The 17,401-nt window shown below is 34.3% G+C and overlaps 1 protein-coding gene and 1 long non-coding RNA gene across 2 annotated transcripts in view; one reads left to right on the top strand and one right to left on the bottom strand.

Annotated features, from left to right (window-relative positions):
- The window catches only part of LOC111631574, a 48,561-nt gene extending 47,701 nt beyond the window's left edge, over window positions 1-860 (bottom strand). Inside the window, exon 1 of the long non-coding RNA XR_002757724.1 lies at window positions 828-860. This is a non-coding gene — a long non-coding RNA (uncharacterized LOC111631574). The remainder of the gene's footprint in view (window positions 1-827) is intronic.
- A 1,448-nt stretch (window positions 861-2,308) lies between these two features.
- LOC111631557 (transmembrane protein 11-A, mitochondrial-like) overlaps window positions 2,309-17,401 on the top strand; it is a 39,528-nt gene continuing 24,435 nt past the window's right edge. The window contains exons 1-3 of the mRNA XM_023375816.1: window positions 2,309-2,316; window positions 4,585-4,662; window positions 15,957-16,085. Of these exons, the coding sequence (XP_023231584.1) occupies window positions 4,608-4,662; window positions 15,957-16,085 (184 nt within the window). The 5' untranslated portion in view covers window positions 2,309-2,316; window positions 4,585-4,607. The remainder of the gene's footprint in view (window positions 2,317-4,584; window positions 4,663-15,956; window positions 16,086-17,401) is intronic.

Here is a 17,401-nt window from a genome sequence, read left to right as displayed (position 1 = left end):
ATTCCCTATTTTCGCCAGTCCTGTCAACTTCTGTCATAGAGCACGACTATGGATACTTGGCTTTCGGGCGCCGCCGGATGGTTCAACCTGCCGACAGACGTTTCGCATTGCATCTTAATTCTGATAAATGCCAATAGAGGCGCTGTTAACGCTATAATATAAATAAGAATATAGTAATTGCGCGCCGGTCGGATTTTTTTCTCCATGCGAAGACATTTCTTATGCTAAAGGTAGGGTGGGTATTATGACAATGACTTTGAATATTACGTGACCGATCGCTCGATTTTCCGCCCCCTGGACGTTCCGCCTGCGTGCGGTGCACACCTTGCACGCCCGCTTACGGCGGGCCTGGCAGCCAGTCTGTTGCTCAAGTCACGTAACGGCCAAACAGAAAGTCCGTTGTTTGTAGCGTTCGTTATTCGAGACGTACGTTATACGAAGCACCACTGTATAGCAAGACATAATCATATACAAAACAATTATCAAATTCATTGTTGTCATACATGTCACATAAAAATTCTCGAATGACATATACGAACAGTACATAATCACAATGAATTTTCTGTAGCTAAGCTTTAATCTTGATCCTGAAGAACTGGTCACCGCTATTATCCGAGTAGGATGCAATGCATCAGCACATAATAACAATAATATATTTAAAAAACGAAAATATGAATTTGATAAAATCAGTACGTTAACATTTTGTTGAATAAAAATCCATAATTAGATAAAAGTTGATGTCCACATCGGATGTTAATGAAACTAACAGACAACAACTAGATGAAGCAAACACAAGAAATAGATAAAAGTAATTGAGAATTACTTACATTTTATTGAAATCCTCTGAAAATATTTTTTATTTGAATTTCTTGTCTCTTTAGCGAACTGATCCCATTATTAAATGGAATCAATTGTCGAAATGGATTGTTACGCGTCTATTCTAATCCGCAGAATTTAAATACTGTATTTCGTAATTTTTAAATTTTTCTTCGTTAATTCATTTTAACGATTAGGATATTTTAAGATTATTTAAATTTTTTAAAATTTTAATTTTTATGCATCGTAATATTATTATTGTATATCTGAGATAAAACATAATTTGAATGGATATTATATTTAATTTTTAAAATATGTTTTTATTTTCGATTCAGATTAAGATGCAAGAAGTTAAATAAATATCAAAAACTTCAATTTTTTATTCAATTTACAATTATATAATTTAAAAAAGGTGGGTCCGGTGCTTCCTAACTTTAACATTTGAACAATCGTGTTAAAGTTAAGGACGATGAAAGGGTTTTTTTAACTCTTTCCGCCCTGTGGGCACTAAGAAGGCCTCTTTTTGTAAGCCCATTATGGGTTTGGCCAAACCCAGAATGGGGCTGCCAGATGGTGACGGACGGGGCCCGACATATCCGAACGGACCACCCCCGAAAAGTTCCTGGGGATTTTTCGACCCGTTCGGATTCGAAACCGAGTCCCCCAGAGTGGTAGGCTGCCACCTTGATCGCTCGGCCATCCGGCCTACGGTGAAAGGGTAGGGAAGGCAAAGCCCGAATCTGTACAGAGGATCGGATCAAAATCTGTATCATAAAATTTTAATGAAGCTGGATGACCAAAGCAGTTAAGACGTTAGCCTGCTACTTTAGGGATTCCAGGATCAAATCTGGAAGAGCAACTCTCCAAGAATTTTTCAGCTTCAGTCTGTTGAGTTTCGTCCCTTACCACCTGCTGCTCCATTGTTGGGCCTGATTTCTACATAATATATGCAAAAATCATAACAATATTTAAAATATTGTTATGATTTTTTAAAATATTTTAAAATATTTTAAATATTTGTTACAAAGTATAGATTTTTTTCGGAGCACAAAGAGATTCTACCTTCTCGTTTTCTTGAAAAACTGTTAAAAATGTTTTGTGCATATTTTAATCTATATATATATATAAAACCCATTCAACGGATATCCAACTGTCTGTCCCGTAACCGTTTGATAACGATAACGAACACTCTAATGTTCGTTATCAAACGGTTACGGTACAATTCAGGAACGACTCCGAATGAGGTGGCTACCCCCTCATTCGGAGGATAAATCTTACCCACTAGAGCGCCCCTATCGTGTGTCATATTTCAAACATTCAAATTAACAATTTTAATTCTTATTTAAATTAACAATATGAATTATTATTATTCATTTGGCCAATAAATTATTATTTGGTCAATATAACAATATAAATAATTCAGTATATTTGTAATAGGAAATTTATTATTGTCACGGAATGCATGTAATGTTCACTAGGGGGCGAATAACGAAAAGCCGGGTAGGTTTGAATCATTACGTAAGATGATACGGTTTGAAATAGTTAAAGATATTACCTTATATTACCATATATATAACCCATTCAACGGGTGTCCGTCTGTCCCGTAACCGTTTGATAACGAACACTCTAATGTTCGTTATCAAACGGTTACGGTACAATTCAGGAACGACTCCGAATGAGGTGGCTACCCCCTCATTCGGAGGGTAAATCTTACCCACTAGAGCGCCCCTATCGTGTGTCATATTTCAAACATTCAAATTAACAATTTTAATTATTATTTAAATTAACAATATAAATTATTATTATTCATTTTGCCCATAAATTATTATTTGGTCAATATAACAATATAAATAATTCAGTATATTTGTAATAGGAATTTATTATTTCAGGGGCTTAATTTATTATTCTCGCGAAGGGTCGCGAGTAGGGGTATGCAGTGATGCCAGATTGGGCTACAAGTAGCGGATTGGGCTACTTTTTAAGTGCCCTCGCTACAAAAATTTCAAATTGGGCGACACGCTACTTTTTGGGCTAGTGATAATTATCTTCAGGCTACAAATCTTAAAAATACGCTACTTTTTTTATTTTCATATATAAAATCGCAAAACACTTATTGTATTATACAAAAGTAATAAAGTTTTATTTAATTTCATTACACTTAAGTATATAAATAAAGTTGCAACGTTTAACAAAGATTAAGATACTTTGCTTCCGTTTTCCATCAGTCGTTCGCTCCAGTAGACAATCCACAACTTCACAAGCACGGAGGCGACATTGCTTGTGAAATTGTGGATTGTCTACTACAAGCATTATGCTGTTGGAATTGCCAATTTTCTCTCCCAATAAGTGATCCAAAAGTTATTAAATTTTGATACAACAGTTCTTGATACAATGGAAAAGGATGGCCTTAAAACTGAAAAGAAAAGCCGCAGTCGCTAAGTCTCTAAGTTCAAAAAATGAATCGCCTCGCCTGCGAATGACTCGCTTTGATTTAGAGAAAATTGATGCAGATACACCGAATGTCCATATACAGGGTGTATCAGAATGACGTTTTAAAAATTTGGGGGATTGTAAAGGATGAAATTTTGAACGTTTTGGTATAAGGAACCTATAATCGGAAATTTGAACTAAAGTGTCTACAGCGGTAGGAAGTGCTTGACCGCCCTTCACTTTGGTAGCTACCCTTCCATCCATTGACGTCATGTTATTGCTGCGGATGAAAGACTGTAAACACACAACTACAGTGGTCTAACTGAGCCTGTGTACAGGACGTTGTGTACTCAGTGCTTGTCGTTCTTCAGGTCACCCCTTGCATCCACTGGCGTTGTGATGTAAACACACAGCTAGTCAACGTGAGTCCCTTGTGTACGCAACACCTGTAGGAACAGTTCATAAGCTTACGGAGCGCATCTTTACAGCATTTAATACCATCAGAGGGGAGCGTGGCATCTTACAGAGAGTCGGACAAAACATGGTTCGTCGTTGCACATTATGTAACGAAGTTGGTGGTCGTCACATTGAACATTTACTCTAAAGTAGTGCAGCCACTGATTCGATGTACAGTTTGATTGTACTCTACTGTTTTGTCGATAAAACTTGTCATAAATACTGTATTCTGCTGTTTCATTCAGCATACCGACTTCATAGAACGTGCAAAGTGCAGTAGAAACTTTATACGTATCTCATTTCCGGCTGTAGGTTCCTTATATCAAAACGTTCAAAATTTCATCCTCTACAATCCCCAAATTTTTAAAACGTCATTCTGATACACCCTGTGTATGTATATACATATATTACAAACTTATTTCATTAGTAAAAGTGCATAGTTGCAAAATAATTCATTTTTATTGTTTGGACTACAAACAGTTCAAATCCGCTACTTTTGGAGCACAACCACGCTACTTTTTAACCATCAGATCTGGCAACGCTGGGGGTATGGTTCCTTTGACTTTATTGTTCGCACAGGGGCTACAGTTTAGGAGGGACGCCACCTCTTCATTCGGAGGGTAAATCTTACCATTGGGACTTTAACAGAGCTGTACAGCATATTGATAGGAACAAAAAGTCAAAGGAACCGTGCCTCATGGAAATTTGTAAATAACGCCCACTAGTGGGCGTCCCAGGCTACTAGTATACTATATAATATATAATATACTACATAAATAATATAGTATATTTTTATTGCTAATGACATATTATATAATAAAATAAATAAGATTTTTACAGAAAATTAATATTAAATCTTGTTGATGAACTTCTAATAACTAGAGGGCGTAAGTGGCGTTAAAAATATGTCGTCTTCGTTAGTGAAGAGGTCTTTAGATTTATTTCGAGATCCGAAAAGTGGTAATTATTTTTGATATTCGTTTAGTATGGTATATATATATATTATTAAAACTTTTGCGCTGACAGATGTAGATAGTTGTTAGCCTGTTGAGGATATTGAGTGTGATCATACACTGAAGATATAAAAAGCATTGATCTGACACGTGTTTCGGAGATTTGAATTTTTAAACCTACTAAAAATAACAATAGGATATAAATTACATAGAACAAATACTTTTTCTTTCGTAAGATTTCAGATGTGAATGACGCTGTTGGGACCTTAAAAGCTATAGGCATGTCCGTAGAAACAAAGAAATCAAAGGAACCATGTCTCTCTAAATGAAACCTTTGCCAGATATAGCCCTCCAAAATCAGCCTAAAGCCTACTTTTCAGGCACTGTACGGAGTCACGCTGCATGATCTGGTAAGCCTATCACGTGTTTAACAGTCAGTACAACATGGTAATCAGACATTTTAATATTTATTGGCAAAGAATAAAGAAAAGTCTGACATCAACCCTTTGCAAGATATTTTCATCCAAATGTGGAACCCAACAGCTGCAGTTCTGGTCACCATCTTGCTTGCAGATGTCACGGCTTGCAAGCAAGTTATGTTATGGCATTGAGATCAGTGTCTATAACAAATAATAAATGCATTAACTTTTACTGACCGAAAACAGTTTTTACCTTGAACCAGTATTACTGACTATTATCCATGCTCTACCTCAGGGGTGGCCAAACCGTGGCGCATGCGCCAAACTTGGCGCATTGGACGATTACAAGTGGCGCTTTAGTCAGTTCTGAGCAACATTGCCAGATTTGGCTTCTTTGCAATTAAGAATATTACATAGAAAATTAATTTTTTATAGTCTGTCTTGGCAAGTTCATTTGTTGCACAATTCGTTGCAATCAACTTTACAGATAAAATGAGTGTTCTCCACATAGTAAATTACAGTGTATGCATGTATGTTTATTTTCGATCAGTGCATAGGCGTCTAAATGACAGTGCTACCGTCTGGACAGTCCACGAGTCGGTTGGACTGCTACACCTGTTGACCTTTTTTTTTTTTTTTTTCCTTCTACGATTCACGATACATTCGCAATCGTGTATGCCACTAATGTCAAACGGGACTATTTTGTACGGGTAACTACACCACCACCGCATTTTTTATTAATTTTTTTTTCACACAACTGAATTTTGATCTTTTAAATTGAAATACCTGATTAAAGGGTGGCCGAAATTTTTCTCCGCCCCGGGCGGCTAACACCCACAGTACGCCACTGCGCATCTGAACTCGTCTATCAAAAAATTGGCGCATGGTATGCAAAAGGTTGGCCACCCCTGCTCTACCTCATCAAGCCTCGCTGTCACTCGCCTTGACTGATGCTCTGCATATAGTCGTGTGCTTTGGTGCTCATTATTGCTTGCACCTTAGCACCCAGGTGGGACAAGACCCTACATTTCCCTAAAACTATATAACATCAAATACAAACAGTCAAGTGGACTACTCAAAGCTGGCATAGTCGCATGGACTAAATAGTTAAACACGATAGTCTTAGTGGAGCATGTGGCATGGCTCACAATCATGTGTAACGGATTTTAAGAGCTATATCTCACAAAGGGTCACATTTAGAGGTATGGTTCCTTTGGCTTTTTTGCTCATATTGACCTACTATATAGCTTTGTTAAGGTCCCAACAGCATCGTTCACATCTGCAATTGTACCTTTTGTTTGTTTTCTATATTGTGTGTGCATTACATAACTTCATTAAATTTGAATTGAGTAGTTTGCACATTGTTGTGTTCATTGTGATTCACCATATGTATTATAGGTAAAAATGTATAAATTGTATAAATGTAAAAATGTATAAATGTAAAAATTCAAAATGGTTGTGAATGACATGACTATCTTACAGTGGCATGCCATCCTTAGAAGTGGTGGAAGCACTGCTTCCCTTGTATTTTCTAAAATATAAAGACATTGTGTGATTATTTTCATATTTTAACATACTTTGAATTAATTAAAATTAATATTTTATTATAACCGTATTATGTATCTTATTACAAATTTCTANAAAATTCAAAATGGTTGTGAATGACATGACTATCTTACAGTGGCATGCCATCCTTAGAAGTGGTGGAAGCACTGCTTCCCTTGTATTTTCTAAAATATAAAGACATTGTGTGATTATTTTCATATTTTAACATACTTTGAATTAATTAAAATTAATATTTTATTATAACCGTATTATGTATCTTATTGCAAACTTCTATACTACAGTAGAGCATCGATTATCCAACCCCCAGTCAACCATCACATCGGTTAACCGACCGCATTCTGGTCAGCAAATTCAAATGTTCGCTAGTGATGTGGCGCTACAATATTTGGCTGTCTTGACTACTTTAATAGTATTTTTGTGTGTTTTAGCTGGAAACATTGGCTCAACCATGAAAGGGAGCCAGTATTTAAACGAGACTTAATTTTCTAATTTTTAATGATACAATAGCGACGATTATTATTTTTAAAAAATTTTTGTTAGGCTTAACATTGATGAAAATTCAACACGAAGTAGGTTAATAGCAATATACTAATTACATGGGATATACTAATATACTATACTAATAATGTATTTTTTCATATTTTTTGGTTATGTTTTTTTTAGTTATCCAACCAACCCCATTCCCCAATTGAGTCGTATAATCGATGCTCTACTGTACATGTGAAAAAAACAATAAGATTGCTATTGTATATTTGAATATCAGTGGCAGAATGGAAGTGCTGTATTGTTGAATATGGGACAGCTTCCAAGCAGCCAGATTATACACATTCGTGCATGCGCTTTACAGAGCTCCAACCTCACGCGGTTTAGCTGGTGGATGCTACACACCAAAATATCATATAATGCTTCCTATTGGGACACCCCAATTTTCAATGCTGACTCAGCACTCATTAAAATCCATTCCTTTTTTCAACATTGAGGTAGCACTGTTGTCAGCACTGACTCAACACACTAAGCACTCAACAGATATGTTGACTGCTACTTTCCAATGAATTGTGGGTAATTGGTAAGACATTTGAATGGAATCCATCTTACTGAGAATGGAATTATGGGAACAAAGCACTTCGTACTCAAGTTGGAACATCGTTGATGACGTCAAATTGTTGACTTCAACACTCATCACTTGCGTTGAAAATTGGAATGTCCCGAATGATTCTATCCAGGACCGGTTCTGGGCTGTTAGCTGCATGCCTTCTAGATATTTGGCTGCCCTTGCCCCATTATGTGAATCACAAGTAGATTTATAACTTAACCCAACTGATAGGAGTTTACTGGTATGTTTTTATGATAGTTCTGTATAGTTGACAGCAGGGCTGTGGAGTCGGAATCGGGGGGAATTTCTGGCTAGAGGAGTCGGAAAAAAATGTGTCGACTCTGACTCCGGCATTTCTCTTTTTTTGTTTTCCATAAAAAAATTAAAACATAAAAATATCTGCAAAAAATTTTACCCCAACGCGATTTTATAGTAAAAATATTAGAATAATATGAAATAATTTAAAATATATCGTTAGAGATGCTTTATTTGTCATTTTATTGCATTAAAAACAAGTAACGAGACACTGGGATCTCCAAAATTTACAACTATTTGACCTTTAGCCAGCTGCTTGGTGAACTTTCGCGGGACGTCCTTACGTAGACTTTGAGGGGAATCGGTGTTCTAGTAAGGTGTGCAGTAGTTCCAGGAATAATCCCAATATGAACACGCGCTGTTTGGTCATTACTACTATTTCTCTGGGGGGAGACCGACTTCCTTGTCCGATTCAGGATTCGTATTTGCGTCCTTTTCGTCCAACCTGGGTTAACTCGGAAAAAGTACCTAAAGGGTTTTTACTATAATTCTCAAGTTCAGATTATTTTACTTGTGACTTGTAAGTATGAATTATATTTATTTACATATTATTTTTAAGAGTTATGTTTTATATACTTAAATATTGTTAGATACCTAATTACCCTTTCACAATTTCACAATGGAAAAGAAAGTGTTGTCAAATTCAAAGTCTGCAGTTTTTGAATATTATACTCTTACAATGNTTAAAATGTAAAAGTATCTGCGAAAAATTTCACCCCCAACGCGATTTTATAGTAAAAATATTAGAATAATATGAAATAATTTAAAATAAATATATCGTTAGAGATGTTTTATTTGTCATTTTATTGCATTAAAAACAAGTTGTAAGGAGACACTGGGGTCTCCAAAATTTACAACTATTTGACCTTTAGCCAGCTGCTTGGTGAACTTTCGCGGGACGTCCTTACGTAGACTTCAAGGGGAATCGGTGTTCTAGTAAGGTGTGTAGTAGTTCCAGGAATAATCCCAATATGAACATGTGCTGTTTGGTCATTACTACTATTTCTCTGAGGGAGACCGACTTCCTTGTCCGATTCAGGATTCATACTTGCGTCCTTTTCGTCCAACCTGGGTTAACTCAGAAAAAGTACTTAAAGGGTTTTTACTTCGATTCTCAAGTTCAGATTATTTTACTTGTGACTTGTAAGTATGAATTATATTTATCTACATATTATTTTTAAGAGTTATATCTGATTTTACATACTTAAATATTGTTAGATACCTAATTACCCTTTCCCAATTTCACAATGGAAAAGAAAGTGTTTTCAAATTCAAAGTCTGCAGTTTTTGAATATTATACTCTTACAATGGATGGAAAATATTATCAGTGTAAATGCATTGTAGAAAATGATGATGGCAAACATGTATGTGAAGCAAAAAAATGCGCCTACAAGAGCAAGTAATCTAAAAAGACATTTGCAACGTCTGCATCCTAAAATTCTACAAGAAGTAAATGAAAAAGACAACAGTAGAAACACTTCATCTATTTTAAAATTAGAAAATATCCAAAAATTTAGTTTAGTACAAACACAAGTATGCAAATTCTTTGCTTTGGATAAAGTTACAGTAACAATGACGAGTGCAAAATTTAAAAATCTCATAATTGAAATGGTGGTGCAAGATAGTGTGCCTTTAATCTTTTTTTCATGACCAGCCTTTTTAGGCTTAAATGGTGAAATGGCTAGAAAACTTGGAGTTTCACTAGATAGAGAAAACATCAGAAGGCTTATAATTGAAGAGGCTGTTTTGAAAAAAGATGAACTCCAGAAAAGACTAAAGAATCGCTTGATATTTATTAAAATGGATGCATGCACTTGTCATCGAGTGAATTATTTTGCAATTAATGTTCGATTTATTGATGAGAATAATACAATTGTTATGAAGACATTAGCAGTAAAAGATACTATGGCCTATCACACAGGAGAGTATCTGCAGAAGTTGGTTCAAGAGGTATGTTAAGTTCAGTTGTAACATGTGTCAGGTGTGTGGATGTCAGCAAGTGGTGATGGACAGTCCACAGCTTGGTCACACATGTCAGGTGGGTGAGGTAACAATATCCCCAAGAATGTGGGGAAGATTGTCCCGCCTAGAGAGGGAGAAATGGTGAGAGAGGGAAAATTTGTGCCCTGCCCTTTGTATGTGTGGAGGCAGTACGGAGAGGAGTGCTGACCGCAGTACTGACCGGTGAGCTAACCAGAGTGGTTAGCTGTGTGGTTGGTCAAGAACCAGTATTGTGTAATACCAATAATTGTCGGGTACCGGAGTGTTGCTCGATTGTGGAGTGCCAGAGAATCACTCACTTATTAGAGACATTAAAGTGTAATTGTGTTGTTATTGTTAGACAGGAAGTGTACTGTGTTCTTTTCAAATTTGTATACAACATTTTCTGGTCCGTCAATATACAACAAGTTATTAGAAGATTTTAAAGTTAAAAAAGAGCATATTTTGTGTGTTATAACAGATAATACTTTGAATATGTTAAAAATAACTGAGAAAATGAATCAAGATAATGAGATTGCATTAGAAGTCATTCATGAAATATTTGCCATTGACACACAAATCGAGCTTATAATAGAAAAAGAGGAATATTTAGATGATATTGTGGAGGAAGCATCCAGTATGTTTCAAATCCAGCATATGCGATGTGCAGTTCACACATTGCAATTAGCAATAAGAGATGGATTAAAAGACTCTCAGGTAGCTAAAATCATTACAAAATTAAGACAAGTAGCTACTGTAGCTAGAACACCTAAAATAGATGCTATTCTGAGAAGGCGTGCTAGAAAAGGAATTATTTTAGATCAATCTACTTGGTGGGGAAGCACTTTTTAATGGTTAAGCGGTTGCTCGAATTGAAAACCTTCCTTGAAGATCTTGACAATCCAAGTGTTTTATTAACTGAAAACAATGGAAACAAACAGAAAAATTAGTGTGTGTCTTGTCCTACCCTTATACTGTCACCCTAAAGTTACAAGCTGAAGATTTGACACCTGGAAATTTTTTCTTACAGTGGAAAACTTTGATGCATCAGCTCGACAAAACTGGAGGAATTGTTGCTAATGCTATTTTATCTTCAATGAGAAAAAGAGAGATTCAGTTGTTAGACAATAAAATCTTGTTAGCCGCTATTTACGTTGATCCAATGAATCGAATTTTACTAAATGATAATCAAATTGCCTCAGGGAAAGAAAAACTTCGTGAAATTGCTATTCGCTTGAAAAAGTTGCCGTTACCTTACATTTATGAATCAAAAGATGAAAATAAAAATAGTGAATGTAATGACAACTCGGCATCATCATCTCCAAAAAAAGAGCTTGATTTCGAAGCATATTTAGATAGTTTAGAACGTCTCAAAGTGAAGCAAAGACATTTAAAAAATCAAGAAACTAAACTGGCAGAAATTGAACAAATAAAATTTGAACAAAATTTTTTAAATGGGCTAATTGAAATAGAAAAGTATGACCGTTTATCAAAATTGAACGTAGAAGAAGCTATTTCAATTTATCCAGAAATTATTCGCGATGCAGCTAGATCTGTCACAGCAATGCCCCCAACACAAGTCAGTGTGGAAAGATTATTTTCAGCTTTGAAAATAATTAAAGCTGATTTAAGGGCATCTATGAAAGAAGATTTAATTGAAGCTATTTTGTTTCTTAGAACCATTTTATAAAATTCAAAATTATAAATGTAATTTAGTTTTTTTTTTATTTAAGTGAAAATATAAAATAAATTTTCTTATTAATTTTTAAAAATGTTTTGTATTTTGTTATAATTCATTTATTTTAAATACAAAATGCAGCAATTTAATTTATTAAATATGTAGTATTTGTGTTTAGTGTCAATAGTTAAATTATTTTGACCCAATTGAACTTGAATGTTTTTAAATCATTCTTTTAATATCTCTGCTCTAAATAAATACTGTATTCTATTTTTCTGAATGAGCCAGACTAAGTGATCAAAGTATATATTTTTCTTTTCTGAACAAGGGGCTGAAATAACTAGATCACACACTTTTTATTTGGACTAATTTTTCTGCAAGGATAAAATTGAAGTGCATATGCTGTAGAACAGTGGTTCCCAATTAATTTTTCCTGCGTACCACTTCAAGAAAGAGCTCAAACTCGCGTACCCCTTATAGCAGAAATTCATATTAATCCATACTAATATTCTAAATTCGAAGGTAATTCTGCCTGTCTGTCTGTTACCTTTTCACGTCTAAACCGCCAAACAGGTTTTAATAAAATTTGGCACAGAAATAGNTAGTGTATATTTTTTTTTGTTTTTATATTTTTCAATATATTTATTTTGTTTGTACAAAATAAAAAAGTAATTTTTAACGATACAATAGTCACAATTATTATTTTAGATAGTTTTTGTTAGGCTTAACATCGACGAAAATTCAACGCGAAGCGACACGCAGCGGAGAAAAATTTCAACACGGGATAGGTTAATATATTTTTTTCGTACATAATTGGTTATCTGAACAACCCCGGTCCCCAATTGGTTTGGATAAACGACGCTCTACTGTACTTATAGATTTCAATGTTAAACTAGTGATATTACAATTTAGTATGTCCCATCTATAAGGGGATGCAAAAAAAATCCTTGTATAATGTTAAAAAATTAACTGTTACTTTGGCAGCATTATTTACAACTAAATTTTAATGAATGAGATGCACAAGGTACAAGAAAAGCTCTAAAATTTATTTTTCTTAAATTTACAATTTGTGTGTCCATTGTCATAAAAATATCTCTTTCTGCTTTTTCCCAAGACTACAAGTATTCAAGTACAAAGTAACCAGTTTCAAATTATAAATATTTCTACTTAAGAAGTAGTTAAATAATTAAGAGATTAGGAAATTGGGGACATAAATAAATTCCTGCTGAAAGAGCCGGAATTTTACTTAAACAAAAGCTTAACCAAACCAATCTCTAGCCAAGTACAGTGGGGACTGATTTCTTCATAATATTAGATGAAATGAAGACAGAAATTTTTCCAGTTCAATGAGAGTGACCAAAAAGTTGTAAATTTTGGAAATTTCCATGGACACCTTCTCCTAAAATGAATTAGTTAGAAAACAAATGACTCTTAAGTTTAACATATTTAGATTTTTACAGCTATGGTGAGAAACGTTTAACATCTACAACAACCCTGTCGCGTCCTTTGAGATATACTAGTGATGCGACAAAAGAGGTATTTGACATTGACTGGTATCAGTACCCTGTGGATTTGGCAGTCTGTGTGTATGCATGCACTGCAATTGTTTCTGATTCCATCCATTAGCTCAGTGTTTTCCAACCTTTTTCATTGAGTGGCATCCCTAATTGAAAAATAAAAAATCGTGACACCTTCGACCAGCGGCAGATCTAGAATCTGAATAAGGGGGGACTAATGGGCCAGATGAATTTTTTGCGAAAATGAATATTACGCGCAACACAAAAGTGTTTCTACATGTTCAAAATCAAAATTTAAGTCCATTGAATTTTGTCGAAATACCTACATGCAAAATAATAGTCTCGTTATTGTTTTTTAAATATAGTTTTATTATCAAATATATCATCATTTTATATTATCATTTTATTTATAAACAATTTTTCTTAAGTTTTTTTATACTATTTTGATGCGTATACAGTGGTACCTCAGGATACGAAATTAATTTGTTGCGAAACTGAGATCATATCATGAAAATGTCGTAAGGTGAATCATTTTTTCCCATACGATTACATGTAAAACCAAATAATTTGTTCCAACACGAAAAACACACTCAAATTAAAGCTAAGTTGTACATTAAAAAAACAATAAATATAGTAAGGAAAACACTGAAAAATGCATTTTGTATTTGTAAATGTATAAATAACCATAATAGAATAATAATTGATTTAAAAAATGTAGTTTTATTTGAACTTTAACTTTGAGGATAGATGACGGTGGAGGTGTAAACTGGTGGCGGAGGAGAGGGAGAAGGGAAACGATACTAAAACTTAACTTACATAACATAATGTAACAATAACTTAAAAATAACTTAGAAAAGATTTTAAAAATGAGTGTTGTTTTATATATATATTTTTTTTTAATTTTTATTCACTGCTTTCTGCTTTCTTTCCTTTAATTCCACCAACACTTTCACTGGATAGAGGTCGCTTGGTAAAATATCTAATCAAAGAGGTTTGGCTTTGCCTACTTTTTAAAATTTTTCTAAAATGACTTAGGCAAGTGTCATTACTCCGAGCAGCAATACGGTCAATATGAATCTTTTTGGGATGTTTCTTTTCAATAAAATCAGTCACTTTCTGTTAATACCTCAAGATTTCCTTTATCGAGCGAGATCCTTCCACGACAAAGCAAATGCGCCAACTGAGATCAACTAACAGAAGTGAATAAAAAATGGCACTGCGAATTAATGTAACGTCGTATGGTGAGTTTTTGTTCGTGTCATGGAGCAAAAATATGTTCGAATTTCATGTCGTATCCTGAAAATTTCGTATGCTGGGGAGTTCGTATCCTGAGGTACCACTGTATAAAATAAATATTTCATTACTTTTTTCATATCCTTTTCATATCAGTTTAAAAAATTTCAATTAAGAAAATGATAAAAATTGTTTATTTGTCATCATTGTTTTTGAATACTATGAAAATACTGTAATATGCACCTACTTTGTGATTGAAACCACACACTTTTCAAAGTACAGTGCAACGCTTTTTAAAGTATACGCAAGACACAAGTGTCCACATCATTTTTCTCTGGTAGTTGGCCTGTACTGGGACTGGGAACGTGAAGGCCAAGCAATGTGGTTTGGGCAAACTCATGACAAGTTGTGTGTACACGTAGCGTAGAACATTACATTAACATGCGATTAGTGAAAGTTTCTTTGCTTACTAGATAACTCGTAGCAAAATAGAACTGACAATGAGTTATCTTGAACTACACTTAAGTAAATTTCCAAGAAAATGCCTAAAGGCTCTAAACTTTGTGACACCCCAATCGTGGCGCCGTGGCACCCCGGTTGAAAAACACTGCAATTGGTGCGAAATTTTTTCGCTAGCGAAAGAGCTAGACAGTACTGAACTTCGAAGTGATTCGCAAAATGGTAAAATTCGCCGGAAACGATGTCGTGTCTGACGTGTTATTCACTCTGTTTTTCGCTTTCGCTAGCATATCATGTTCAGTGTGAACTAAGCTTAACTCTAAACACACAGTGAATTGTTGACCTTTCTTTTGGGGTGGCCAAAATTTTTTATCGAGCTATTCAGACTTGAGTAGCTAATATTGAAAGATTGATCACAGGCCACATAAATTCATTATACTGGCCTGATCTGGCCTGCGGGCTGTATGTTGGCCATGCCTGCCCTAGACTGTCACTGACACGCAATTAACTGATTGCCCCTGGAAGTCTGCTTCTTACAGAAACACAGCTTCCCTATCATCAAATGTCACAGCATGCCACTGCTATCTTATCTGCTATAATGGAACATAATTCTACAAAACTAAAAAAATGGATTAATATAAACATGAAAAGTGAATGTATTTTGAAATTCATAGGATGAGATTTATGATTCTTGGAGATGTTTAATTCAATTTAAGTTTTATCATTTTCCTCAACAGGTTACTATGGGTGATTCAGAGTTTGTAGACTAGGTTAGGATTGGGTGATTCAGAGTTTGTAGACTAGGTTAGGATTGGGTGATTCATTTTGGAGAATTGTAATGTTATTGGTCTGTCTGATACATTTATGTTTTTATGTTTTGTTTGCGTTTGTGTTATTTTATTCTCAGAGTCACATAATTATAGTTTTCAATTTTTTTAGAAATAAAAACAGTTGCAGAAAGTATTATAAAATTCTTTGTGCCTAATAAAATGAAAAATGCTTGTTGACATTATGTTAACATTAGTATTTTAATTTTTTCAGACACTGTCAAAGAGAATACAATTACCAGTACAAAAAAATACGGTTTGAAAAAGGAACGTAGAAAACATCAAAAGAAAACAATTTGTAATAAATTAAATTTAAAAGATAAGAAAATACATTCAGTTGTTGGTAAGTCATATGATTATATCATAATTTGTTTTTTAAATACGACACTTTTCTGAGATATTACTGAAATTGTATCTTTAAAGCATGAAAATTTGAAAGATTAACTGATCTTAAGATTACTAAGTTCCAATGATAAATTTCTAAGCAATTAAACAGCATTCTATAATGATTGATTAAGTTCTTATTGTTACAGATAATGATGCTCAAGTTTTTTGTTGTTTAGAATTGTCTGTTATTTATTGTAATATAATTACTAATATGTTACTTAGTAAGTTTGCACTTTTTTTTTTACTAAATACATATTAAATTCTAAATTATTTTATGAACCTGACATTGAAAATAAATTATTCATGCTGTGAATTATTTCTTTAGGAAAGGAACATCAATCCACACCAATGCTTACCAGACCATCTTTATTTCATCAATGTCTTATTTGCATTTCCTGGGATACATTATTTTCCTACTTGTTTTTAATAGAACTTTTTTATCTGTATAACAAGTAAAACAGCAAAACCGTATTTGGGACAAGACTATGTCTTGGAGACGGAATTACTTTGATGCTCAAAGCAGTTCTCGTTCTCATTCTCCTATCTTCTTTGATATCGCTGCTTTTGGGCGCAGTCATTCAAACTTTGCTGGCCATGACCACGATATTGTCCACGATGCATCTTCGATGAAATTAACCTATCTAATTTCAAAATTTCTCTGTTGCGTGTCGGCCTGGTTGAATTTTTGTCGATGCATAATGAAAAGTTCCTGTTTTTGAAAAAAATAGTCATGGCTATTGTATCGTCTGAAATTATTCTTTTATTTTGCACAAACAATATACAGTTTAACCCAATTATAATGTCATCGAATGTAACGACAACCCTAATATAACGTCAAATTTTTATTGGTTCTACGATTTTACTATACTAGATAATATTAAAAAACAACACACTTATAACGACATAAAACCGTTTTAACGTCATATTTGAAGCACTCCCAAATTTACAAAATTAGATCACAAATTTTATTTAACATAGAAGAAACTGTGTTCAGTCCTAAGGTTAGAGTTCACTTCTTAGAATGACTGTGGGTGGTACTCTCTCCTACCTGACTTCGGTGGGTTGAGGTGGCTGTTTGTAGAAGAGGGTCGCCATTTTGTATTTTATTTTGACTCGATTCTCAGTCCCCTGACTACCTACGAGTCTGGATTTTTTATGCACAAATGATTTGGGCACCTAATACTCTGTGCCAAATATCAACTCTCGACATGTACTCCTTCATACCTCTATGTGGGTAAAAAAATCGGGCAGTACGATTTTATAAACAAGACA

The sequence above is a fragment of the Centruroides sculpturatus genome, unplaced genomic scaffold, assembly GCF_000671375.1.
Source record: "Centruroides sculpturatus isolate CEXI.00-Female unplaced genomic scaffold, Cexi_2.0 scaffold694, whole genome shotgun sequence".
Classification (NCBI taxonomy): domain Eukaryota; kingdom Metazoa; phylum Arthropoda; class Arachnida; order Scorpiones; family Buthidae; genus Centruroides; species Centruroides sculpturatus.
This window is presented reverse-complemented; position numbering and strand designations above follow the sequence as displayed.